The sequence below is a fragment of the Ailuropoda melanoleuca genome, chromosome 7 (genome assembly GCF_002007445.2).
Source record: "Ailuropoda melanoleuca isolate Jingjing chromosome 7, ASM200744v2, whole genome shotgun sequence".
NCBI classification, from domain to species: domain Eukaryota; kingdom Metazoa; phylum Chordata; class Mammalia; order Carnivora; family Ursidae; genus Ailuropoda; species Ailuropoda melanoleuca.
The window spans coordinates 138,180,165-138,208,042 of NC_048224.1; the positions used below are offsets into that span (position 1 = coordinate 138,180,165).

A 27,878-nucleotide genomic window follows, 5' to 3' on the forward strand; every position below is an offset into this window, starting at 1 on the left:
AGTTAGCGTTGGTGCAGGACCTCGAACAGCATCCAGCCAGCACACTGTCTGTATGTTTGCTAAGGAAAGAACATCTTTGTTTTCTTAATACATTTCCTTTTCATAAATTCTGTCATTTGGGGAATATGATCGGGTTTCCGGGATTAAAACATTTAAATGAAGAGGCATCAAAGTATTTTAAGAGCTTCGTGTTTACTTTTTTACTCTCAAACACCAGGAGGAGTGTGGCTTTATGTGAAACTCAGAATCCATGCAGAAGAAGATATCCTCAAGGCTTTATTCATTTCATAAATAATGTATTTTATTTTATTGCATATGGCTGTTAAGGAGAGCATCCATGATCAATACAGACTAAGTACGATGCACTATTCTAGATCCATTGACTGTCGTCTCCAGCAGCGTCACATTGACCCTTATATACAGCGTGTTGCAGTGGAAGACAGAGCAAGATAAGGTAAGTCTTTTGTCATATCACAATAGCAAGAAATATATTTAACATCTTGATATCCAGAAACAATACGTACCCAAAAAGAAAACACTGTTTAATAACTGTTAAAGTTTATATAGCAAAAAATATTTTAAATTTAAGGTAAGTCAGGCAAAATGTACAAAGACCCAATATACATTGTGAAGTTTTAGCAAACATAACATTTATACATTTTGGTTCCATTCTGTAAACTAAATTAAAAATGTAAATATTGCATATGCCTTTTTTTTTTGAAATGTACAGGATAGAGGAAAATGTAGTATATTACCAACTTTGTATTCTGCTTGTTGCAAGCTGCGGTATGAACAGTGCCAAGACTACTGTGAGTACAGAATGCTACTTACTACGCCAAACGTACACTGTATCCAGCAGGGTCCGCACTCGGTCCCACTGCACGGGGGCCACGCAGCCAATACCACCCATCAATTCCGAGTCCCAAAATGAAACCCAAACTTCAGGACATTTTATACATTTTCATAAAGCGTAGGTATCATACACTGAAATTGACCTTCAAACTAACATCATATGGTCTATACACTGTTGCGATGTGTAATTTTAGAAAAGTAAAACTTTAAAAATGTTCAGGGGGATCACTTTACATTCAACTTTGTCTTGCAGTACAATCCTGTGTTCTCAAAGTTCAGCATGGAAGCAGGAAGACTTTTGCATTGCCATTAAATATATTTTTAAGACATTGAATTTTTTGGTCTTCCTCTAAAAAGCCTCATTTTATTAATGCATTATTCTATAGTGATATATATCTATATATTTATATATATTTTTCTCCAAAAAAAAAAAAAAAAGCTCCCATCTCCAATGAATGAGTGTAACCTCTACAGGACTATCTGAGCAGACAGGCACTGCGGACGTGCCCGCGGGAGGGGGTCTGCGGCCCTCCGCCACGTGTCAAGGGGGCAGCAAGGTGACATGACATTCTGCTGGTCAAGGTCAGCAGTTTTGGGTGACACCTGTGTAATTGCCACAACACTGATATCTTCAGAACACTGGAAACAGAAAACGAGGGTAGTCTCGTCAGGAACTTTCTCGACAAGTCAGATGTACTGTGAGGTTTTTTTCTTTTTTTTGTCTCCTTCTTCTTCCCTTAACAACACAGGGGCCGGAATAGCTCTTATACCAAGTTCTTTGCTTCCCTTGTCTCTTTTTGAGTTTTTGTGTTTTTTTATTGTTGCTCAGGGCAGCCTCATCGGCCGACATGATAGCATCGAGTAAAGATAACACATTTTTTTTTTTAATCTGCCAAAGCTGTGACCACCCTTGGATCGCTAGCATGCCTACATGAATTTTTGGTTAAAGAAATGCAAGCTCAAGGTTAAGAATAGCAGAGACGTTTGAGCTTGTAAATAGGATCAAAGGCTTTTGCAATTTGAAGTACCTACATAAACATCTACATAGAGAAGATTAAACAAGTCTGTTAAAGGTAAAAAGAGATATTCACCCCCTGCCCCAATCCCCCCTCCCACCCCCACTACCCAATATAGTTGATGATTTTTCAAAAGTAGGTTGCTTCAGTTACACATAATTATTATTATTTATTAATCCATCTTCGAAGTCCAATCCCAAATTGCATTTCCGTTGAGAAATGTCAGTCCCACACTGGGCTCTGTCTGAGTAAACACGCAGGTACCTGGATTGGAGTCCACGGAGCAGCTGCGTCCTGGGACCAGTTAATAAGGCTGCAAGGCCGCACTCGAGACGCGCTCAGCAGAGATGCGCGTCCTGCCAGCCCCCGGCCACACAAATCCGGCTTTGCCTGGAACTGAGGTAGGACTGTGGTAGTTCTGAGTGCATGCCAGTAAATGCCAGATTTTACCACTTTCGTGGGTATTGGTAGAATCTTCTAGCATGCTGAGGGATAAATTTGCTTTGCCAAAATGAAAGTAAGAAGAAATTAAGACACTGGCCACGATTTAAAAGGCCAATGGGAACATCCAATTTTCGTGAGAATAACTTCTTCGGTGAATTTTGTCAAAAAACAAACAAAACACAGCACAAACAGCAGAATGATGAATGCCCCCCACCGAGGGAACCAGGAGAGGGACAGGTGTCCTTGCCTTGTCGGTTCAGAGTCTAACACGGTCGCAGATGTTCCAAATCCTAGTCATTGCTCAGATCCAAAAGAAAATTGTAAGCAGCTTCAGATTTAAAAAAAAAAAAACAAAAAAAAAAACACCCACACTGAGCATCTTCTTTTACTGTCATTCTCTGATGTGTGACGTCACGGTGATAAAGCCAGACAGATCCTCACTCTGGGAAAGAAAGGAAAGAAGTCAGTGGTGACGGTCTCAGGAACAGGGCAATCTCAAGTGAGAGAACAAGTCCCTTCACGACCTGTGTCACTTCCAAGCGTGATGCACTTTGGGAAGCAACCACTTACTCATTCTGTTTTCCAGAAACCACCGGGATGGGTAACCCCACTCCGCGTCCCTGGGAGTAGCGCTGCAGGGTTACAGTGAGTGGTGAGGGTCGTGCGTGCGCCCTGGTGAGGCCGGAGTTGGACTGGATGCAGAGGCAGGATGCCGCCCTTGCCCTCGGGGACAGAAGCCATGGAGCCAGCGGCCGGCCTGCTGCCCGGGGCCTGGCTCCTAGTGGGGACGGTGGGGGAAGCTCACCAGGGGACGGACACCAGGGCACAGGAGCGCGTCCTGGAAACCGCACCACCGGGGGTTGGTGGGAATGGGACAGGCAGTGAGTCTGCACTCTGCCTCGGAAAATCCTGTATCCCACTCCCAAAATGACCAGGACCACATACGCTTCTGCAGCGACACACCTGCTGTCCCACACCGTCCTCATCTGCCTGCTGCCCCCGGCCAGGTTAGGTCACTTACTCCCACGAGCCTGGTGGTAACAGGGCCTTAGGACCCAACCCGCTCTACTGGCTTCCTGCCTTCCAGGCCCAAGGATCAAACTTCTTTAACCTGCTCCCAATTTCCATTGTTTGCAGCATGTTTTTACTTCACATGCTCTTTCTTCAATGGACAGACCGAGTTGGAAGAATGTGACATTTCATAGCAAACGGCCTTTCTTTTTAAGCTTCTTGGCTTTTTTTTTTTTTAAAGATTTTATTTATTTTTGTGAGAGAGACAGAGAGTGCACATGAGCGGCGGTGGGGGGGACAGAGGGAGAAGCAGGCTCCCACTGAGCGGGGAGCCCGATGCGGGACTCGATCCCAGGACCCTGGGATCATGACCTGAGCCAAAGGCAGATGCTTCACCGACTGAGCCCCCCAGGTGCCCAAAGCTTCTTGGCTTTTTACTCAAAACCCCCAGTGGTTTGTTTACATCCCCCCCCTTCCCGTAGGGGTTCTTCCCTGGCCCGGGTATTGACACCCCCTGCACTACCGGATACTGCTCTCAGATCGTTATTTGATTCCTACTTGACTCTCCCCACAGTTGTGAAGCTAACTCTCTCCTGTCCACCTTGAGCTCAGGGGCCCACTCCCAGCGCGAGAGAATTTCCGGAGCACCCTGCAGCCGAGAATGAGCGGCAGGATGCCCTGGTGCCCTGCCGGGGGTGGGGGGGGTGGCCTGCCACCAACTACCAGCGCTGTGTCCCGTGTGCGGCTGGACAGAGAAGCCGCTCTCAACGGCCAACGTGCAACGTAAACATCATACCTTTTCATGACTGGTTTTTTATAAGTTCCCCACGATGTGGTATTTTGGGGCAGTGCTACCATATTTTATTATTTTTAAAAAGTCTCATGTCCTTTAAAAACTTTATTGGTAAACAGTTCCCCAAAGCAGAAATAGGGGCCAAATTTTGTGCTGGGGACAGATGGGTTCCCCACTCTTTCAGTGTTATCCCCGTGAGAGCCCGCATGAGAGCCCCAACCCGAACGTTTACGTCCCTTAAATAGCAGGTGTTTGCGAAAATCCACCTCGGACTTTCACGTCTCCCAAAATAAGAGTTTGCGTTTTGTCACTGAGGCCCTGAGCGGGAGACGAATTCCCAGCGACCCCCGAGCCGGTGGTCGAGATGCACTGGATCTGCTGACACGAAGATCTGGGGTCACAGTTTATTTTATCTTTACTCTAATGATTAGCCAAATGTGTGGGAATTGTCTCCTGGTAACCCTAAATCCGTTATCTGGAAAACAGCTAAGCAAGTAAACGCCTCAGCCCCCGAGCTAAGCACAGTCGCAGAAACGCGGGTGAGCCGTTTCCGAGACACACACTCCCCGCTCACACTGGCCGACTCTGGGGCGCGGCGGCCAAGCGCACCCCGCGTGGGGGGCTGCTCCACGGCTACGACCCAACTCCCACCGTTAGACCTTCGGGAGCGCTCATCAGGGCGAACACGGAATTTTATCTTTTCGACGTAGGACTAGTATCACCCTTCATTTCTATGCGGCGGCGCCGTGGGAGGAGCGCGGAGAGAGGCGGGTCCCCTTTCATTCACGCATTTGTACACGCGGGGATTTCCAGGCCAGGGCCTCCCTGAGGCTGCAGGGTGCTGATGGGTGAGGGGGAGCCCCCAGGCAGGGAGGGGAAGCAGCCTTCCGGAGCTCAGCTCCCACACACGCTAGCCACGGCCCCAGGAAGGGAGCGGCCCAAGGAAAGGGGCCGGGGCTCAGAGGATCCAGGCGCAGCGGGCTCCCAGCCAGGGAACCCCAGATGCGCAGGCCGCCTGGAACCCCCCTCACGCCACCCTGCTCTGCCCCACTCCCCCATCCCCGGAGCTGGCGGATCCCAGAGTGGGAGCTGGAGCCTGGGAACGCCAGCACACTTGCCCTTTCCTTTGTTTACTGACTTTCAAAGTAAGTTAAATGATTTCTCCTCCTGAAAATGAATCTGCTTCATCCAGACTAGGAAAAAAAGTCTTCTAACACTACTCACCTGACATCCTCGCCTTCAAATATTTATGCTAATGGTGGTTCCAGCAAAATGTTACCTGCTTTATTATCTACGCTAATTCTAGGAGAAGCAAAGTACAAATTATTAATTTGATGGTCACTCCACACCGGAAATTCATCGGGGTGGGAGAGGCTCCTTGAAATCATCAGGTGCAGCGGCAAAACAAAAAAGAAACATCAGGAATCACACGTTGTTCATGAATGCGATCATCAGGGTATCCGGATTCCGTCCTGGAGGTAATGAGTCTCAAAATAATTTAAACTTATTGACATACATTGAATTTGTCATATCATCACACACAGTACTGGTCGGTAGCTTAGACACTCTTTGTATACAAACCCATTCACAGAAGCACTGACCTAAAAGTCGTTGATTAAAAAGCAAACCTTGCATTAACAAGATTTAAGTTGCACGTGTCACACTGGCAGCTACTCCCCATCTTGCTTTGTCACATGTGACAAATGACAGCCACGGGAAGGACATGTTTCCACCTGCCGGGTATCCTCATTCCTGGTGAGGAGGGATAATTCCATGCCTTTTCTCTTCCATTTAAAAGAGCAATCAGAATGCAAATGAGCAAGGGCACTGTCACTAAAGACCCCACCTTCAATCTGCTCTACTTTACAAAAACAAAAAAAAGGAAGAATCAGAAAGAAATAAAAAACAAGTTATGAAAACCTCGTCATGAAAACAAGTGGGAAGGCTTCTTTGTCGTGGACAGCAAAACGTCGAAACACGGACATGCCGTTCGCCGGTGCGCCGGCCTCCATGATTCCAAATATGTTCGTAGAAACTACAGTGGGCATTGGGCCTAGAACGTTCTCGAGATAAATCAGGGAAATCTGCACTGGCCAATAAATTCAAGCAGCATTTTCAATACACATTCTGAGTCATGATGTTTTCGTTTTGATTTCTCATGAGTATGTGGGTTTGGATGTGTCTGGCTTCACGGCCAGTATTTCCGTGTCCAGAATTCAGTACACTAGCTTGAGTGGCAGCAAGTCTGCCCAGGAAGGCCCTGGTTCTCTCTGCAGAGAGCCTCGTGGGTCCCACCCCGTGTTCCACGTGGAGCCCCGGGGAGGGCTGGCTGGAGATGCGCGTGGAACCCGGTGTGTCTCCTACAGGGCTCCGTGCAGGCCCCCGGTGGGGCCCTAGGTAGACAGCCCCACACCAGACTCCACAGTCGGGGGGCTCCCAGTACAGCAGCAGAGAGGGAGCAGGGCCTCCCAGGCCCTGGGTGAGCAGCACGGACGGACCGGACCCAGAGAGAGCAGCTTCACTTAGTAAGTGAAAATGATTTAACCGTTGCCGCAGATAATAACTTGCGTGACAAACGAAACAACATACTTCTCAAAATTAAACCCTCTATTTCCAGCAGCAACTATGATTAGGAAGAAAGAAACCTACAATGAGCCCAGACATGTCCTTTGGCCCATTTAAACCTTTGATGTTAAACACAGACTTACAAGAGAAAATAAACTTTTCAGTTACACGAGAAATTCCTAGAAAAATAAACCTGATAATACAGTATCTCCTTACTTGACTAAAAGCAAAACACTCTTGAATATACCAGAGGGAAAAAAAAAGTAAGGTGAAGGGTGATAACAAACAAGCCAGAGATTCTAAGAAAAACGGTTACTTGAACTTTTCATTTAAATCGGAGAAAAAAATAACTTAAAAGGAAACTAGGGAAGCAGTGGTTCCCCAGGACAAACGGGGGCAGTAAATGACTTTACCAGCCCTACTTGTGCAAGACTTCAAACTGTCTTCTGTATGAGAGCACCGTTTCCACCCACAAGTAAAATCATTTCATCCCGAGCGCCTGCTGTTGAAGAACTGTCCCAGCACCAAGTTGTAACTTGATGGAAATGACACATCGCGGACCAGGACAAGAAGGTCCAGCCCTGGGAGAAAGCTGGGGATCAGAACAGGTGGCTTCGCCTCCTCTTTCAGCTCCTGTTTAATCCCCCCCGGAAGACATTGTGTTAATCACCACACACTAGGGCCCTAAGGGGTCCCAGCCTGGGGGTCCCAGCACCGCACCTTCCCCCACCTCCCAAGCCACAGCCACCCACAGGGGCCACACTCATGGCTTAGTGCAAGGTCTCAGCAGATGCACATCTCAAGTGTTTGTTTCTTTCCTGTGCCTGTGGTTAAAAAGTCTGAGCGCGCATCCTACACCACCCTTCTGCGGCAAGAGCGTCCCACCATGCATGGGCCAGGAGTGTCCAGCAGCGTAGGAGAAATAGGAAGGATTATTCTTCAGCACAGACGCCCAAGGGGCAACATACCCCCTGAACTGCTGGGGGACCCTGCTCTTAAATCATGAAATGACAGACCTTTCTAGGTTCAAACCAGATGAGGGAGCAGCAGTGAAGAACGGACCTTAACTCCCCCTAGGGCTCCCCTCACCACTCCACTGGGGCCATCACTGTCCATTTCTACAAATAAGGAGAGCGGGGTGGGGCTGGAGGAGGGGAGGTCTGCAACTGTCACTTGGGTCCCGAGTTTACACTTTTACACAGGACCAGTAGCTCATTACAAAAGTCTCCCCAGTGACACAGAATACTGCCCAGGCCAAGGGCTGCTGCCATATGTACCTGTCTCCCCTGTGAATGGAGGACCCTGCCTGTCCCCAGCATCTGGCCCTATGCTTGATAGGCCCTCCCTGAAGCTTCGAAGAATCACATTGAAATAAAGACAAACGTACTTTATGCCATTTCTCACAGGCAGTAAAGCTTTAAAAAAATCTTCTAAATGAGAATGAGATTTTAGAACTGTCTGAGGCCCAAGAGAAAAGAAAACACTCTTCCCCTCAGGAGAGAGAAAGAGAGAGAGGCATTCAAAGGCAGAGGTCAACAAAGTACTGCCAGAACTGACCTGTTGCCTGTTTCTGTAAATAAAGTTTTATTGGAACACAGCCATGCTGATTCATTTGCATATGGCGGCTTCTGAACTTTAACAGCAGGGGTGAGTGGTCCTGCAGAGACTGTCTGCCCCCCCCCCCCCAATAAGGAAGGTTAAAATAACACCATGTATTTCCATCTTTGTGTTACACCTGGAGACTAGTTGAGTCCCCCTCTGGATATTATCTGCAAGCTTCCGTCCTTTAGAAATGCGATACCATCCACTAAAAACCATGCTATCTTGTTACAGGCCCTACTAAAAACGAGGAAGCAAGTCATACAATCATTTATGAAGGCAGGACACTTTTGGGATTAATTTCCCTTGTCTACGGCTCTTCTATTTGGTTTTTCACACACAACATGGAAGTACTGAGAACATAGGATAATTATGAAATACGTCCTATGGTATTACTCTTTCAACTTTAGCAGAGGTGAAGTTACAATGTCAGTCCAAATCTTTTCTCCTTCTTGGGTCTTTTAGGAACATGAAAAAGCGTTATGTTTCTGCCCTATGAAACAGTGAGAATACTTGAGCCAAACGTACAATGTGCACTAAAATTGCAAATATCCTATGAACGGTATAATTCTTTCCTTCGATTTAACACATTCTCATGCTTATGAGTTTACACTGATATAAAGAATATGTATTTTATGTAGACTACAAAAATGCTTATATTGTTTATATCTGAAGTTCTCAAACCTAAATATCGTTTTTCCTTTGAAATTAAGGAATGTACAGTAACAATTTATTCAAAATATATGCACCCCAAATATCCTGTTGTTATATATTGTTTCAAACGCACCTTTCTTTCCTTCAAATATTTAAATATTTAAGAGTTGCTATGGGGGTTATTTTAGTTTTATGATTTCATTTCTTTTTTGTTTTTATTATTGAAATCAAAATAAGCATTTTCTGGAAGTCTGAAATTATACCAAATACAACTCAAAGCCGCTCTATAATATCGCTGGGTAGGAACAGACTTAGGAGCATAGTTAAAAAAGAATGGCCTCAGGATTCTAAAATATACTCTGTTTTTCACATTTAACAATAATACTGTAATTTGGAAACATATTAAAAATAGAGCGCTCATCTTTCATTACAGGAAAAAAGAAAGAAAGAAACATTTAATGTAAACAGGAAGATTCTGGAATCCACCATCACCATGCCCCCCCACCTCCCACCCCCGCCCAACCATCTCCCTTCTACGTAGGAGCTTCCACGGCGCACAAACGCGCCCAGCGGCCTGAGCGTCCCCTGCTTCTCATCTACAGGCAACTCCCTCCCTGTCCGTGACATCCGTACACTACAGGAGGTCAGCACTGTCTCCTGGGGGCTCAGAACAGATCTCATTTAAAGGCTCTTGTGTGAGTGGGCAGCCAGCCTTCAGGTGCAGGACCCACCAGCAAAGTCAAGGCTGAGGGTCCATCCCTGCTGTGCCCTGGCTCATTCCCACCATCACTCATCTTGAAAGCATCCTGGGAGCTTAGGAATGACTCCGGTCAAGCCATCCCCACCCCTTAGAACCGAATGCCATTCCAATGGCTCAATGGAACGTGGGTGTGGACCACCACCGGTCCCACCGGAGTCAGGGTCCTGGGGCCCAGGATCCAGCACTGACCAATCTGCTCCTTCTTCTGAAAACAGGGACCTTATTCTCCTGCCCTGAGTTCCTCCCCGGGCCACGGCCGAAACTACCAAGTGAGATTTTATGTACGCAAGTTATAAATACACAAGTCAGCGCGATGGAGAGACACGCGACTCTCCGTGTGCAGAGGAGCGTATGCCACTGGGGTTACTTGCACCTTGCAGCTGGTCCCTCTGCTTTCCTGAAGCTCCTTTAAACGATGCGTACGAGTAACCACATGTTGCCGTGAACTACAAAGAGTTCTTAATAAGACCCGGCAGCCCTTGGCTGCCCAAGAAAGCCTGACTCCTCCCACCCCGCTCTCGGGACTCATCTGCGTGGCCGCCGTTGTGGTCTCTCCGAGCACGTTCGCCATCACAGCATTTTCCTTCATTCAAAACTCTACCCATGAATGACATCACAAACAACTGGAGCTTCAAGCAGCAAACAAACAACCGATGAATGCACAAAACAATGGCACCCAGCTCCCGGAATGAAATGAATAAACTTGTTCTAATTGGATAGAAGCAGAACAGAAGTAGAATTGTTTTTCTGGGGGTAACTCCAGGCCATTTAAAGCTAATCGTTCTCCAGCGCTGCACAGAACGCCCTGCCCGGCTACTGGCTCCCCGCCCCATGCACAGGACCAAACGTGCAGACAGGGGTCGCCCGTGCCCCGGTACGGCAGCTGCGCCATCAGAGCGTGCACGAGTGCCTCTCCACGTGCAACGTGCCCCCGCAGCTAGCTGGGCTCCGGGTGGTGCGGCCCCGGGCACAAGTCTCTGTCTCTCTGGTTTACGTGCAAACGTGCAGCAAACGGTAGATCAACACTCAGCCTCTGTGGCACACGAGAAAGATTTACAGCCAGAGGAAGTACTATTACTAAAATTGCAATAACAAAAAACGTAAAGGGCTAAGTTACAAACCATCTTTATCAAGTTCATTTATGGAAAAATAAAATCAAGTGAGACACTAGCTGCTGATGGCCAGGCCCTCCCAGGGCAGTGGGGGCAGGGAAGCGGTGGCTCCTCCCACCCAGGTCCACCCCCAGCCTCCATGCCCCACCCCCCACTTCACAGCCAAGCAGCACCTAGGGCAGGTTAGGGTGCTGCAAGGGTTCTCTCGGCCAGAATGCCAAACAGTCTCCATGTGGCTCACAACCGGAGTCTCTGCAGAGTAAAGCCACAGGAGACTCACTTCTCCAGCCTTGGCAGAACTTAGTGGCCACAGCTGGTGGGCACTTTATGTGGTCATCTGCTGGGAGGGACCTCCCAGAGGAGGAGCTCTGGACCCCGGGACGCCTGGGTCTGGGCCTGGCCTGGGATTTCTCAGGCCGCCGCAGGGCCTCGCGCACAGATTCTGCAGAGTCCAGGCAGCGGAGACATCCTGGAGACGCACGAGCAGAGACGTGATATCGAACACGCGCCCTTGGGCGTGAAGATGGACATTCCATGTTTCCGGCCTGGCGGGGGCAAGAGCATCGCTGGGCCGCGGAGCAAGGGCTGGTACCGGGAAGCGGACCGCCAGGAGGAGGCCGGGCTCACCGACACGGAGAGGGTGACGTCCACATGCACTACCGCACTCTGCACGCCGTCCACCAAAATGAAGGAAAACCAGCTTCAATCCTACAGACAGGCCTACGCGCCACGTCAGGTCTGAAAGCCACACAAGGGACAACGAACGGCGCACGAATCCACCTGCAGGGCGCACGAATCCACCTGCAGAACGCCCGCCTCCCTCACACGCAGACTGCGGCCGCCGCGCCGGGCTCACTCCTGACATCGATCGGCGCGGTCCTGGCGGGGGCTCAGCCCAAGAAGCATGCGGGAGACTGCGTTCTCCGCCAGCTGGAGGCCCGAATCAATCGGCTGCACAGCCCGGATCTGGCGCTCCTCGGAAAAAGCAGCGCCGGCCCAACTCTCCGGATCTGGGGTCAGCTGTAAGCGGCCCACGAGGCACCAACCCAGCTCCAGACTCACTCACAGTCTGTCTTGTCTGGGGTGACGGTCTCCCCCCCACCCAAAGAAGCCACTGCTTCACCTGGAAGACCCAGAACCAGGCAGCAGCAAACCTACCAGGGCAGCGCCTCCTTCCAGGCCCGGAGAGTCTGTCCAGCCCCAGGTTTTTCCTTTAAAACCTAAAAATAACAAGAACCTCCCTCCAAGGAGGTCCTGAGGATGCGACAGCATTCAGAAATGTTTTATAAATTATAAGGTGCCTTGCAGATGTTTGTGTAATCAACTATGCGATTCCTCGAGTAGGCAGGTGCTTGGCTGTTTATCTCGTTTATCATCTCCCAGCGCCATCGCCTCCCCCATGGCATCTCAGTGCCTCAAGCCACTTTCAGGGCTTCTCCCATTTTCTCTGCTGGTTTGGAGAGGTCAAGTCAAGAGATGCCATCCCTCACCAGGCAAAAAAGCACAGATGGCAGAATTAGAGGCCTCCAGCAGAAAAGTTTTTAACTGCTCTATGTATTTTCCAAAGAGTCTATTTTTTACACTGTTAGAGATGAACTGACGTCTTTACAATGGCTGACTGGGCTCTACAGGCCACTGTCCCTTGTCACCTCCTTCACTTCACCTAATAAGCTCTGCCTTTCTCCCTCTTTGTCAGTCACATTGATCCACTTCTCATTTGGGAACACAGCAACAATCATCTGCCCCAGGGCCTTTGCATGGCTACTCATTCCCTTTGCATATATGGATTCCCCCCCTAAATACCTACAAGACCTGCTTCCTCATCACCTTCGAGTTGTGTCACTCTTCCCTCTTTCCCTTCCCCACTTTACTTTCTGGAGCATCCATTACTACCTACAATGCTGCATCATCTGAACACATTTCAAAATTAAATTAATTTCCTAGGTCTCAAATATAGACTTGAAGATTGAGTACCTTTTGTTTTTCTTTTTAGCAGGGGAACCAAACCGATTTCTTTCTAGCCCACGCTTTAATATTTTTCAAATGAGTGAAACATTTTAAAAGTGTTTAATAAATAACAGGCATCTTTGTAATGAAAAAATATTTAACAATTTGATTAAATTTGAAAGTTGAAGGGAGACCTAACCTTTCTGCCCTGTCCCTGCTTCCCACAGCCCTTCTTTCTACCCTCCCAACCAGCCATTAAGTGACGTTCCTATTGGTTTGTTTGCTCCATCCCCACCCCCAAACGAGCAGTTAAAAGGTTAAAGGACAGGACATTTGCCTGGAACCAGCTCCCACATCAGCCTGACAGGTTGGCAACACAGAGCTGCCCAGCCGATGGACTGCCGCCTCCGACCACAGTGGTCACCATGGCAGAGGACAGGGGTCCAGCAGCAGCAGGTCTCAGAGTGGGAGGCCCTGCGAGCAGAGGGGGCCGCAGGTAGCCAGCTGGACCCTCCTCTGCATGGGACGGGGAGGGCCCTCCTGGCTAGATGGCGATGTCTATAAAAGGAAAGAATCTATGCTTTCAAAAGGGCTTCAGACCTCGCTGCATACCATGAAAGGTGTGTTAAGCACGTGTCTTAAGAAAACACAGCCTTATTTGGAAATTATTAGGACATTGACAAAAATCTACATGTTCACTGTTCCCGGAAGGGCACAGTGGTGTGCAAGCAGCAACGGCAAACATTTTACATGTGAGCTTTCTACATGCGCAGCTATGAGCGCTTGGGGGTTGCAGAATAAAGGATGAGTTCACAGAAAGAACTCGCACCACCCGAACTAAAGAGAGGGCATCTTTGTTAAGCAGCAGCGGATGGTGAGCCGGGAAGAATCAGAAAGAGCCGGAAAGGGAGGCCAATAACCTAGTGTCGGGAAGTTTCTGGAATATTCCCTCTGACAGCAAAGATTGGGCACAAAGAGAAATCCTGGGACCGTTAGAGGGCAGAGGTTAGAGTACGCTACACCCAGCAGCTAGGACCCCAGCAAAATCAAACCTATTGTTTCTGAGAAGAAAACCTATCCAGAATCATTGGAGGTAACCCAAGAGTATGGGGGGAGGGGACTCAGCGCTGGAGTGGCTCCATCAGAACCTTCCAGCAAGGCCACCCCGTTGGGAAGGGTGGACACCTCCCAGAGCGCCCCGAGCAGCTGCGCCGAGGGGCCAGAGGCTGGCTGCACATCGCCCCTGCCACGACGCTGGTGTTGGGGACACACTGAACCTCAATCGAGTGACCGGCTGAACCGTCTTCGACTCTAGGAAATGGCGTAAGACCCAAAGAATTCTGAACATTCCAGCTGAACGGCACAGACTCCAGAGTCGTGGAGACGAATGCTTATCACCGAGAGTTATTCTAGGAACTTAATTAAATGCTCCATGCCAGAGAAACTTGGGTATTTTACTGCTGTGGTTATTTCATTTGGAACGAAGACTACTAATAAACCAGCCCTACTGATAAGCTAAACTGCAAATAATGATAAGAAGTAAAATGGAATTAAGGTGAGTCAGTTCCACTGCAACTTTAAAATTCTGATAGGACCCTAAATACCAAAACGTCATTATATGTGGGAGCTACATAAACTTTTAAACTTGAAAAGAAAATGCTCATTTAAAAATTTTTCAAAATAAGTAAAAGCTAAAGAATGTTTTAAAATTCATTAATGCTTATAAGTTTGTCAGGCTTTCATATCTAGTATTTCCACACCACGCATTATTCAAGTTTTCACTTTTTTACTCAACCACTTGAAGTCAGTTTTCTGATGCTGACTGTACATAACTCTACGCTCCTGGATTTATAATATCTTAAAAAGGAGGAAATACAGATTCTGTAGTGTTGCAACTAATATATTTTGCTAAATCCTACCTAAATATTTTCAACTGAGCTACACATTTATTAGAAGTCTACTCAGAAAAAGAATAAAAGTTCTCTGAAGAAGTGTCGTCGAACTTACTTGATAAATGTAACTGGAAGAGGGTCTGAGTAGCTAATGGATTTGTTTTCTGTTTCATCTGTATACACAAAGTGCTATTTTAGGTCTCGTTTATGCCAGAAAACAATATCTGAAAACAGTACTATCGTATAAGAATAAACCAGAAGCATACGTTGCCACCAATCACTTGAGTACTTTATCTTCTAAAAAACGCATACAAGCTGCAGTGTAAGAAACTGACCACGGGTCTCTCCCTTTCCAGCAATTTCTGTCTCCTTAGGAGAGCAGGAGCTCCAGAATGCTGACAGTGCCCCAGGGTCCTAGTACCTCCATTTCTTATCTTCAAACAAAATCAAGCTGCCCTATGCACACTAATCCACGTCTTGTTTAATCCTGCTTATTGCTCAGAGTTTCTAAAGCACGATTTGCATAGTTTTTAAACTTAGTAAGAACATCCTGGCCTATTTCCAAAACTTCTCCCCCACCTCTCAGTGCCCCCACCCCCAACAACTCATCCCCGCACCGGGTGCCTGAGACCCTGCGAGGGGACAGGAAAGGAGGTGCTGGCCTGGCTGCTCCGTAGGGACAATCCCCCCAGTGGGTGTGGGTGTGGCTTCCACAACAGGCCTGGGAATTCTGGGCTTCACAGGCGGCGGGCAGGAGGGGAGGCACGGACTGCAGTCCCTACTTTCGCTGGCTTCCCACCACCGGTGCTGGGCGGGGCAGTCATGCCAGTTCCAGGGGTGCTCCTCGGGGAAAGACTGCTGCGTTTATTTATGAAGACGCCCCACAGAGCAAGCCCATCAGAAGCTTTATCCGCCAGCTTTCCCATTTTTTCTGGTAAGTGCTGCACAGACCCAGAACCGGAGAGACAGGGCTCTCTGAACTCTGCTCGCCCCTCAACCGCATGACGACAGGGAAGGGACGGGCAGGGCGGCGTGCCCCGGTTTTGCTGAGCCCCTGCGGCAGGCGGCCGGGGGCCCGGCGCGGCGGGAAGATTGCTGGTGCTCACTGCTACCAGGCAGGTGCGTGGCCCGGGGCTGCCATGTGCTAGGAAGGAAGTCGCCTCTCCGAGGATGCTGGACAGACTGGCAGTTCATGTCAACAAAACCGACTCACCCCAAGAGCACAAGCCCATGGATCCCCCTTACATTGTTTAAAACTAGGGACAGCTTATGAATTTTGGTTTATGCCTTCCCTTATGTCTTTGAAAGTGGGGTGACAGTCACATCATTAGGAAGGTAGAAAAACCATTTCTCTTCTTACAAAAATTCAGTGAAAGGACGTTTTTTTCTCAGAAGAAAAAAAAATCTTGAAAACAAGACAGGCACTCATGGAGTAATCCAGTCCCCAGATTACCACCTAGCAACAACTGATTAGTTACCTTATCGGTCCTTAGGCAAATTCTAAATTGGTTAGTTTTCAAATACACTCATCATTAAAGAGGTTAATGACTCATTTCTTAGGAAACTGTTAATGGACTTACTCATAATGAGGAGAATATGCTATTTCACTTATAGGATAAATACATCAGAAAGACACCTCAAGCCATGACCGGACCGACCGTCCAGGCTGAACCCGTCACAAAGATCGAAGACGGACGTTTTCCCAGATAATAGAGGCTTTTCCATTTGAATTATGCCAAGAATTTTCTTCTTCTTTCTTTTCTTTCTTTTTTTTCTTTAACAAGTAAGCACATGATCTTGAACGTTTGCCAAACCTTCGCTCTCCTGCCTCACCGGTCAGCACGGCCCACACGGTCGGGAGCAGGCCCGTTCCCGGACCCTCAGCGCACTTCTTACTTCGGCGCTTTCTGCTTCCCCACTTCTGGGGACCAGCAGGCCTTTCAGTCTATGCGGGAAGCCAAACGTCCCAAAGTAAAGAAGACAGATAGCATTTCTACAAACGCTGAGCGGTTCTGCAGAGAACAGCACAGCCCTGGGAGAAAGTTGCTCCTCAGAACACAAGGGACCCACAGAGACAGAGCACACTCTATTCTTTCTTGATAATATTTACAAACATTTCTACCAACTAATCAAATGGTGACCCTGGAGAAGACGTCTGACCTCCCTCGGCCTCTGTGTTCACAACCTTAAATGAGTTACATTAGACCAACGGCTCCCAACTCTGCTCCCCTCAGACGAACTTGCATTCCCTTCTGATTCTCACCACACTGTGTGAAGGGAGTTCTAATGCATTTGGTGGAGGGAGGGCGGGCAGGTATCTTCTCAAGTCTAATACACAGCAGGCTTTGCTGAAACCAAAACAGTTGGAGGAAAGGGAGCTTTCCTCATCACAGAGCCCTAGAACTCCAGGAAGCCAGCCTAGAAACCCCCAGAACCGATCACCAACCAACAACCTGGGACAAATGAAGCCAGAGACACAATGACAACTGTCAAAGTCCTACCAGACTCTAAGCTCTTCATGCTGCCAGGCGTAAAACTGCTGTAAAAAAAATTAGGGGGCTTTCCTTCCGTGTCCTACTTCCTGCTCACCTGCCCACATTTTACTGGGAATGAATAAATACATGGAAGAAAAAAAGAGAGAGAAATGAAGTAACTAGCACCTAAGTGAAATAAAAAACGACACAGTTACGTTGACTGTTGCCTCAGGCCGGTCTACAGTGAAATCCTTATGTAACTAACTACTGGCTGTGAGCTCCGGAAGCAGACAACGGGACAGAAGTAGGCCGTGGAGACAACGGGACAGAAGTAGGCCGTGGAGACAACGGGACAGAATGTAGAGCGCTAGAAGGCAGAACCGCAAGAGGGCGCAGGACGACGCTGCTCCATTGGCCCCGTGCCTTGGTTCACCCAACAGTACTCCTTCCGGCTGGGGGAACCGGGACAAGTCCGGGGCATCTCCCGCAGCGGCCGATTCCTTATTCCCAAGGACTGGCCCTGCCTATGTCCCCGGGTTTGGGAGTATCACGTGATACTACAGGTAAGGAAATGTCTCACCACTAAGAGGTGAGAAAAAACACTTCCTGGATTTTCAATAATTCTTTTGACCTAAAGGGGACAGGAGCACAAAATCGTCTTTCAGTAGTGATCAGGATAATGGTTACAATGTCACCATCTCCAGCGCCAGCTGCCTTCTTTCACTGCCCATCAAGTTTTGGGATTGTCACACATAATTTGGAGGTAAAAGATGGACTGACTTAAGTAACTACTTGTAAATTTGCATGGAGAAAGCACTATGTCACATTCATAAATGCTAAAGATTACGCATTAATACTATGGAAAAGCATAAATCCTTCTTAGGATAAACAAATGGATTTTAAGGTAATTATTAAAATCACATCATATAATGAAATCTATCATAATCCCCATTCTTACACATTGAAAAAATTGAAATTTAATCCTAGACTATAATAATTCACGCCATGATTTATACCAACACCATGAGGATAGATTAAAGCACCAGCAAGACTATAATAACACTTGAGGTTATAAAGTTGTAACACAATCAGAGAACATGTCATTATTCAGTATTTGAGTTTCAATTAAAAAAAAAATTCACATCCAACCTCTTGGAGCATGACTTGCTGAAACATGGAGCCCCCCTCCCTCATACACACACACAAAAAACACCGGTTTCTGTAAAATCGGATACTCTTTAAAATCATACTAAAGGGGCGCCTGGGTGACTCAGTCAGCTGAACATCAGACTCTTGATTTTGACTCCGGTCATGATCTCAGGGTCGTGGGATCGGGCCCTGAGTGGGCTTCTGCACTCAGTGCACAGTCTGCTTGTCCTTCTCCCTCTGCTCCTGCCCCCCCAATCTCTAAAATAAATAAGTGAAAACCTTAAAAATAAATAAATAAATAAATAAAATCAATACTAAAAAAACCCCCAGTATTTACAAGGTGCTTTGCATACAGTCATTTATCTTTAAAGTATATTATGCACCAAAATATTTGACCAAATATTCCAAATTTCAGTAAAAGCACAGCAGGCAAAGGGTATTTTATAAATATTTTCTGTGGGCATCAATAGCATGTATGGCGTAAGGAAAGAGGGCCAAATTTGAAGACATATTTACCTGATTATGAGTTCTACGATGTCTCTGGACATGTAAAAGCGACTTTATGCAAATTTAATATGTTCCTAGTCCAATCGCCAAGAAATCAGAACCGCCAACTTGACTATTTTATCACTTGTAAACACACAGCCTTTAAATCTTAACCCCATTCCATTTCAGCATCCCCATGCAATGAATTCCACAAAGCAGTGAGAGCACAATGCCTAGAAGGATCTTGCATCATTCGCACGCACTGAGCAAGATGGTAGTGTACAACATACAGTCCAACTCCCTTCTCTTCAAACTTCCTTCTGTGCCTTTTATTTTCGTACACAGTTAACACAAGTCTATGGCTATCTAGAAAGAAATCGAATCATCACTAGCAATGCTTAGCTTAGTAGCATTTCCCCCGTCTTGAAGGATGACTCCACCAGTGCCCCTCCGAAAAAAACCTACCACTGAACCCAGTCTACAATACAAATAAAAGTAACACAGTCTCCCCGTTTCAATCTGGATAGTATGTCTTCACAAAACCCTGATCAATAGCATGCTTATAACTGATCATTTCAGAGGGTCAGAACATTTTGTTTATTAAAATGCCAACATTAAGATGCCTTGCCCATCTTGTGTAGAAATACACATTCTCCTCGTGTCTGTAGTAGACAAAATCGGCAGCGAATTCCCCTATTATTAGCGAACTCAGTGAAGAACAGGCATTGGGCGGGGCTTTACTTCCCTCTGAGCTTTTCCCCGCTCTACTTGGCAGGGCAGATAAAAGAGTAAAGTTACATTTTCCCTTAAGTTTCCAAGGTGAAACGGGAACACTTGATTCTGCGCTACCCAAAAAAACAAAACGAAAAGAGCCCTCTCCACTCGCCAAATCTGATACCAAAGTTAACTAGCTCTTGGAACTATGTTTCTACAGAAAACGCATTAGTGGGAATTTTAACAGAAAACCCATTATACCCATGCTGTTCGTTAAACTGCTGTAAGTTCCCCTCTCCAGAAAGACAGAGAGATTCGTTTAATCCATAGAGCTCCAAAGAAAATAAAACATTAATTATCTGTGAAAATTCCTTTTCTGGGGGAGGGGGCCTGTGAAAGCCAAAGGACTCAGGCCAACTGTGGAGGTTTCCCTACTGTGCCTGACAACAACACACATCAGAACTGCAGGAGCCGCCCTAATGAAGTCAGCCCAGAAAGCAAACCCCCAGGCCCAACCCTGGATTCTGCGGCTGAAAGTCTAAGGGTTCTGGTTTTCTTTCAATATACCCCACATTGAGAGCCAACACTATCGGTTAAAAAAACATGGATGTTCTAATTATAAATTTTCATCTTGACAGTATCTCTTCACATATAAACAAATCATGAAAGGTAATCAAAAGGACGGTCTTAACGGAGTTTCAGCATTAGGATGCTGTTTTCCTCGATGGCTGCTTTCCTGTGTGATTTAAACCGTTACTTCATTACAATTGATAATTATCTATGAACAACATCTCACGTTAAGCAAAGAGGGGGGAAAACATGGTTCTGAGAGACTGGAGTGGGACTAGCAAGGAAGCAAAAAAGACAATGTTTCTTAAAAAGGATGTTAGCTCCATTTTCAAATTGTGAGTAGTTGTTTTAAGAACACTCATTGTCAAGTGACTTTCCTGTCAATACCCATGACTTCAAGGGAGTATAATAGAATCGGTGGATTTATGAGCAGGATCCTTTCAAAGAGCGTTTTAACCGTTCTTGATTTTCATGAGCTGCTGGACCTCCCAGTGGCCAAGGCCACGGGAGGGACAGGGTCATAATTACCCCATTTTACAGACAGAGAAAGTGAGAAAGTGGGGTTAAACGGTTTTCCTCTGTCACACAATGACTCATTAAGATCAGCAACCAGAACCTGGTTTCCTGATTCCTGGTTTAATGTTCCACATACTATGCTTCCTTCTACGAAGTACTATTTTTGTAAAGGTTTCTCTTTCAATAAAGGAAGTAGAACAAGTCACGTGACTTTCATTCACGAAAGCCTGTGTGTTTTCATTAGCACCTTAGTTGTCTGTTCCTGGGAACAGGGCAGGAACCGTGTTCGTTATTATCTTATTACAACAAGAGCTGGCCAACCACAGCAGGAGAGCACGCACAACGGAAAAATAAAGGGCGTGTGGTTTGTCAAGCAATCTCATTGGAGTTCTAAAAATATTCAAATTCTTTTACTTTCAGACTTCCAATAGACAATCCTTTTAAACATAAACCCTGATTATATTGTTACTTTGGAGACATTTCTCTTATCCCCAAGTTCTCTGACCATAGGATATGAATAAATAGTCCCTTTATCAAACAGAATTTAAACACAGATGCTTACAATGGTAACTCTTATCTAAGCTGCCTTATACATACAGAAAAACCAAGTTTAGAATAAAAATCCCACTAAAGAGGAACAGAACACTAAGATAGTACCCTGTACGACATACACCAACCTCTAATCATAGCACAAAAATGTATCAGTTAATTTTTAAATGCTGCTTTAAAGCATAGTAAATTCCGTACTCTATTTCCAGTTCTGAAACAGCACCGCTCTGACAGATTGGTTCGATTTTCCTACATACACACACGCAAAACACACAGTAAGGACCTTCCCTTGCTCCCAAGTAAGATGCATAATTTAGAGTTCAATTTTTATTTGCTCCGGATTAATACACACTATTGTATTATATACATTATTATTATATATTAATCCAGAGCATGCACATATACAGACACACACAAACACACACACCCATAAGGTATACTAACTTGTTCCCTGGGTTCCGGTACTGAAATCCCACCATCCCCAATTCTATTGTAAACGGCTATCAAGCATTGCAGGAACCTTATGTCTTTGTTACCACTTATGCAAATGCCAAACTTGACCCAAACAACCCTAAATTAATCCACTTCAGCATAATTAATGACGTATCCCCACGTGGAGCCCGAGGAGCTCAGTGTGGACACATAAGCCACTGTGAACACCAGGCCAGCGCACACAATGAGCCAGGAAGCTCTCCTATTTCATCTTCAAAGAAACGCTTTCCAAGTCTTCCTCCCTATAAATCACTCTCTCAGAGGACGCTCATCTCCTGTGAACTTTTTACTTATAAGCACCACAAACAAACTTATACACGCACACGTGAGCGAAATAAAAGTGGACGTTCACTTTGAGCTCCTTTCCGGCTCCGCGGACCACAACTTAGGTTCCACGTTTATTAAGACGACATCCTTGTCTTTCCTGTTCTACTGTTCTCCATGTCACATCAGTTTACTAGAAATCCATTTAGCACGCAGTCCTCTTACATAAAACTGTGGTTTTGGCACAATGGGTCAATTGCTGCTCTCTGTTTTGCTTAAAAATAGTCCTTTTCCTTCTTAAAAGGGTGTTTACCATAGTGCCCACAGAGACTCTGGAAAAACAGCCAGCAAATCCAATCTCGTCTTTGTTCCGCCACCGTGGAGCGTATGAGCGGCTGTTTTGGTTTCAGAGTCCTGAGTCCTACAGGTTGAAAGGAATTTTATACTGGTGGGAACACAAACGAAACAAGCTACATCGGGTCTCCAACTAAACTTATCTCTTGCAGTTTCACGTTTTCCCTAGTCTGGAGAGGGCATTCTATCATACATGAATCACGTTTCCGAGTGTATCTCCCTTATCAGAAAGGCCTTGAATCCCTTCAGGCCTGGCACCCCGGCCCACTCCTCCTGCTACTGCCGGAGCCCGCTCCCGGGGCCTGGCGCAATCCAGTCCAGGTTTTTGCTGCCTGCTTCACCCACAGGCGTAAAAGGTGTTCTGTTCCCAGGCTGCTTTTCTGATTAGAATCAGATTTCAGCAAAATGTACTTTCATGTTCACTATGACACATACCCCATATACCCGTTTGGACATACGGAAAACAATTCTGTGTGCATGCATTCCCCCCCCAACTCAATTCTAGTCATGCTCGTGGGCTTCTATGGTCTGTGTCCTGGACGGCAGCCCATCCTTCAACTCCCTGACACACAAAAGCCATTTTTCAGAAGTACCTGTAGTGCTTCACTCAACTCCAAGCCCAGTGACCTTCAGGGGAGGGTCCCCGCTTGTGGGACACAACTGCTGTAATTAGATGCTAAAGCACCCCCCCATCATTCTCTAGGACTCTTTTCATCTTCCACTCTACGGTTTGAATAAAAAAGTAAAGAGCTCCTCCTCTATTATGTTAGAACAACAGGGTATTTACCCTATTGCTGTACTTTTAAACCCCAGGGACTAACAGTCCCAAGCATACTCCCAACCCCATGTTGGACTTGGATGGCATTCAGCGACACTGTTTATTTTAAGAACAAAAGGCACACAGATCCCCACGCCAACAACAGCATCACCTGGGACCCCCTGTACACTGCTGACCTTAGGCCAGCATCCACAGACCACGACTCACTGCTTCGTGCTTTGTGGCGGCCCCGAGCCCTTACCTGACTAGCAATCCCCCAACCAGGAAAATCAGGAATTGAACCCTCCCTCCCTCTCTGCCCCCCTCCCCCCCAGCCATGCAGAGTTGAGATCCTCAGGATGCAGAACGGGCTGCGAGCAAGCACACCCCTCCCTCCTCAGGGATGTGTGATGTGGATGTGAGCAATGCTACGGGGCACCCTCCTGTCCAGTTGTTCTGGAAAAGACCTGGAAGGTTGCCTCCCACTTGTTTTCTCGACAGCATGGATCCTAAATCCCGCTGCACGTCCACACCCCCCGGGGCCAACACTGAACAACCCCGAGCTCTGCCCGCGGGGCCTTTGGCTTCCATGTGTCTGCACGAGGCCCCGTCGGTAAATTCTCGAACCTCCCCAGGGGAGCCTAACACAGGACAGGGTTCCCAAAGGATGCTCCCCGACCAGCAGCGACACAACCTGGGAACTTCTTAGAAAGGCACGTTCCAGGCCACACCCTAGGCCTACTGCACCAGAGTCCCGGGGCTTTCTACAGCCTGGCCATCCAGGCTTAACTCCGGCCAGCGGACTCCCAGGTAGGCTCCAGTGTGAGGACCACTGCTTTTATGCTGTGTGTAGGCACGGTCCCCGTTTCAGAGCCTCAGGAGAAAAACGGTGTCTCTTACGGAAAAGCCCCGACAGTTTCAGTGTAAAACTGAAATGGTTAACTGCTCCCTGTTGCACCCACCAAAATGGACGCTCATTTTCTAAATGACTTGCAGGCCTGTTTTCATAAACTTCCAGGCTCAGCAAAAATCAGGCGGGACCTGGTTCCAGGAAAACAAAGGGAAAGGTGAGGGAGCTGTCAAACTTCAGGTCAAGAACCCGTAACTGGCACTCTGGGGTGGCTGGCCTGGGGAGATGGCTGCCCTGGGCACCGACGGGGAAGGGGGGGCTGCGGGAAAAGAGAAACGGGGCTGGGCCATAACAACACATCCACATCTCCTGAGTGGGACGCTTCCCGTTCAACTCAAAGACCACTGGACTGCTCTTGGTTTGGACAAGAAGGAAGCCAGGGGAGCAAAAGGAAAACAAAGCACGCAGGCTTGTCCGACATTTTGGTGCTCAGGTCAAGGTACCAAAGGAGAGAACGGCAGTGAACCCAGAGCAGCTCACCGGCCTCCCCGCCTGCCCCCCACCCTTCCCCCCACCATCCACAAGGTGCACCAGCCTCACCTTTCACAATGGTGGCCTCCTTCAGGTGATGGGACAAGAAGTCAATGCTGGCGTAGGTGTTGGCAGAGGGTAGGGCGCCAGGGCCCGGCCCCCCACATACCCCACCGCTGCCGCTGCCCCCCACAGCGCTGATGAGGCCCCCGAGGCTGCGGGTCCGGCCCCAGGCGCTCTTGTCTCCGGGCTGCGGATGCTGCTGTGGGGCCGCTGACAGCCCAGGCTCGTCCCTCACGTCGATGGCGATGTAGTTCAGGCCGTTCTGGAAGCCGGCAGAGGTCTCCCTGCGCATTGGAGAGCCGCCGCCCCCAGGGCAGCCAACCAAGCCCCCGGGCTGACTTGGTACCCATGGGCGCGCCTGCTGGGGGGGCGGTGGCTGCAACTGGCGGGGGGACATGGGGCGCTCGTCGCCCCCACCCAGGACGCCGCTGCCGCCCCCTTCGCTGCTTTTCCTGAGAGAGACGTTTTCCACAGAGGCCGAGTTGTGGCGCTTAGGGTTATGGGCGAAGGACGGGGACACGGGGGTCACAGTGGTGGTCGAGGAGAAGGTCTCGGAGCTGTGGCGGCGGCGGCCCCCCTGTGGGTCTGCGCGAATGACCTTGGCTCCCCGGTGAGGGTCTGGGGGCTGGCTCGCCTGCAGGAAGGCCTCGACTCCCGACACCTGATCCATGAGACTCAGCCTCTTCAAGCCGGAGGTGGGGCTGGTCACGCGGGCACCTTCCGGCTTCGGGGGGGCCGCGATGGGTTGTGGTGGGGTGGCAGCCACGCCAAAGGCCATCTCGGTGTAGTCACCATTGTCCCCAGTCTCCGAGGACGATGAGGAGGCAGCGCTGGGGCCCTGGGAAGTCGACGCCTGGGGCAGGCGGTACAGCTCCCCTGGGGGTGGCGGCGGGGGCGGCTGCAGCTGGAGGGAGGAGGTGGGGGCCGCAGGGCGCGGGGGCAGTGGTGGGTAGGGGGACGAGGCCTCGGGGGACAGGAGGGCATCGAGGGAGCCCACGGGGTCCCCGCTCTGGGTGCCCGGCTTGGGTGACTTGGGCGAGCTGAAGTCGAGGTTCATGTAGTCGGAGAGTGGGGAGCGCTGCCTGCTGTCGCTGCTTGTGCCCGGGGTGCCCGAGCCCAGGGACGAGGCCGGGCTGCTGGCGGACAGCAGTGAGGACGACGAGGCCGCCGAAGCCAGCAGCGGAGGCGCGGGCGGAGACAGGCGAGTTCCGGCTTCGCCAAAGTCAATGTTGATGTACTCGCCCGGGCTCTTGGGCTCGGGCGGCAGAGGGTACTCGTGCATGCTGGGCAGGGTCTGAAGCCCCTCCAGGGACAGGCGTGTGGGCCGCACTAACCGGCAGCGCTGGTTCAGGAAGCCCTCTGGGCGGCCACCGCTGCTGCCACTCGGCCTGCTGGGCGAAGGCACTACTGGGTGAGGAGGCTGGGTGTGGCCGCCTCCGGCCGCGAAAGCGCTAGTGGACGGTGAGCCAGGGCCGGCAGGCGGTTCTAGCCTCTCCTCTTCCAGGATGCGCCCCACGGGGGAGCTCATGAGCACATACTGGTCGTTTTCCCCGTTGCACGTGTAGGGAGCCTTGTAGGAGCGAGGCAGGGAGCTATAGCAATAGCCCGGGACTCCCCTGAGCATCTCCCCGCTGCCATGCAAGGCAGCGGAGAAGAAGTCGGGAGGGGTCCCCGAGGTACCCGCGTCACTGGGGGACATATTGAGGTAGTCCCCGTTGGGTAGCAGCTTGGTGTCGGCGCTCTCCATGGACAGCTTGGAGCCACACCACATACGCATGTACCCACTGTCCTCAGGGGAGCTCTCGGCTGGGGAGCTCGTCTTGTAGCTGCCCCCGTTCGCTGGAAAGGCCCTACTGGCCGTAGGGGTGGGTGCGGGCACTGCGGCGCCCGTGGGGGGCAGGGCTGCGGCAGCGGTGCGAGGCTGCAGAATCTGCTTTGGGGCGGACACGCTAGTGGGGCTCATGGGCATGTAGTCATCACTCTTACAGCTGCCACTGCCACCACCCAGGAGGGCCACGCCGGGGGTCATGGGCATGTAGCCATCGTCGGCACCCAGGTTACTGCTAGAGCTCCTATGGGACCCAATCTCGATGTCGCCGTAGTCCTCGGGATAGGGGTGGTAGGCCACTTTGGGAGACGATGCGGGACAGGATGGGCAGAGGCGGCCGGAGCTGCCGGAGAACGTGGCCCGCATCAGGGTGTATTCATCCAAGGACGCAGAGGAGGGCTGGGGCACTGGCCGCTGCCGGGCAGGTGTGGTCAGGGAGTAAGTCCTCTTCCTCAGCCCTCGGTCCAAGTCCTGGCCCCCCTCCCCAGAGACTCTGCGGTAGGGGCGACCACAGTGGCTCAGGGGCCTGTCCATAGTCATGTACCCGTACAGCTCGCCCGCGCTGCCGTCCCTGGCCGGAGGTGTCTCTGCGATGGACTCGGGCGTGTTGCTCCTGTGGCTGCAGAAGGCTCTTAGGTCCCCAGGGCTGGAGCCATACTCATCCAGAGACATGAAGCCAGGGTCGCTGGGGGAGCCGGAGGCCGAGGCGCTGCCGCTGGAGGGCCGCTGGCCCGCGGGGTGGTGCAGGGGGTGCTGCAGGTTCGGATGCGGGCCTGGCGGCGGCGGGTAAGAACCGGAGCCATGCCCGCTGCTGGACGACAGGCTGCTGGGGCTGGTGGCGGCTGGGGGCGAGTGTGCCACCGGCATGGACATGGAGCGGCTGTGTTGCAGGGCGCCGCCTGCCGGCGCCAGCGCCACCTTGCTCGCGCGGGCGCCGCAGCCGCCGCTCAGGGTGTGTGAGCGGCTCAGGGGCGCGCGCACCGGCCCGGGGCTCAGGACTCCCGGCTACCGACACGGGCCTGCCGCCCGCCGCCCCCGCCCCCGCCGCCGCGCCGCCGTCTCCCTCGCTGGCCGTGCGCACCCGACAAGAGCTGCACTTGGCGGCCGGCGGGGTGGCGGCCAGGCTATCGGTGCGCGAGCGGCGCACCAGGCCCGTCTGGCTGGGGGGCAGGTTGACCAGGTGGTGGTGGCGGCGCGCGCCGGGGACGCTGATGGGGTGTGTGGAGGACGAGCCCGACGACTGGCTCTTACTGCGCGGCCGGAACTCGAAGAGCTCCTTGAGTGCCTTCATGGCCTCCAGGATGGTCTCGTGGATGTTCTGCGCCACCACCGAGTCGTCGGCCTGCATCCACAGCTCACCTGGGCCCGTGACGGCCGNGTGACGGCCGACCGGCCCACCTCGATGAAGAAGAAGCTGTCCGAGTGGCCGCAGCGGCGGATGTTCATGAGCTGCAGCGTCACCGACGGCTGCTCACAGTTGAGCTTCACGAAGCCGATGGTGCGCGCCGACAGGCACAGGCGGTACACGCCCGTCAGGTTCTTGCTCTGGCCCAGGCCCTTGGGCTTCAGGTTCACCTGCCACACCTCGCGGTAGGCGGCCGTGGCGGGCGCCACCAACCCATAGCTGTCATCGGCC

The 27,878-nt window shown here is 49.9% G+C and overlaps 1 protein-coding gene across 1 annotated transcript; it reads right to left on the reverse strand.

Annotated features, from left to right (window-relative positions):
* Positions 1-279: 279 nt before the first annotated feature.
* On the reverse strand, positions 280-27,877 carry IRS2 (insulin receptor substrate 2; the record flags this gene model as incomplete). The annotated part of the gene is given in 4 exon segments (XM_034663814.1): positions 280-2,754; positions 24,421-27,236; positions 27,238-27,617; positions 27,620-27,877. Coding segments are annotated over 4 exon segments (3,459 nt in total), but the record flags the coding sequence as incomplete, so codon positions are not given.
* Between the last annotated feature and the right edge of the window lies 1 nt (position 27,878).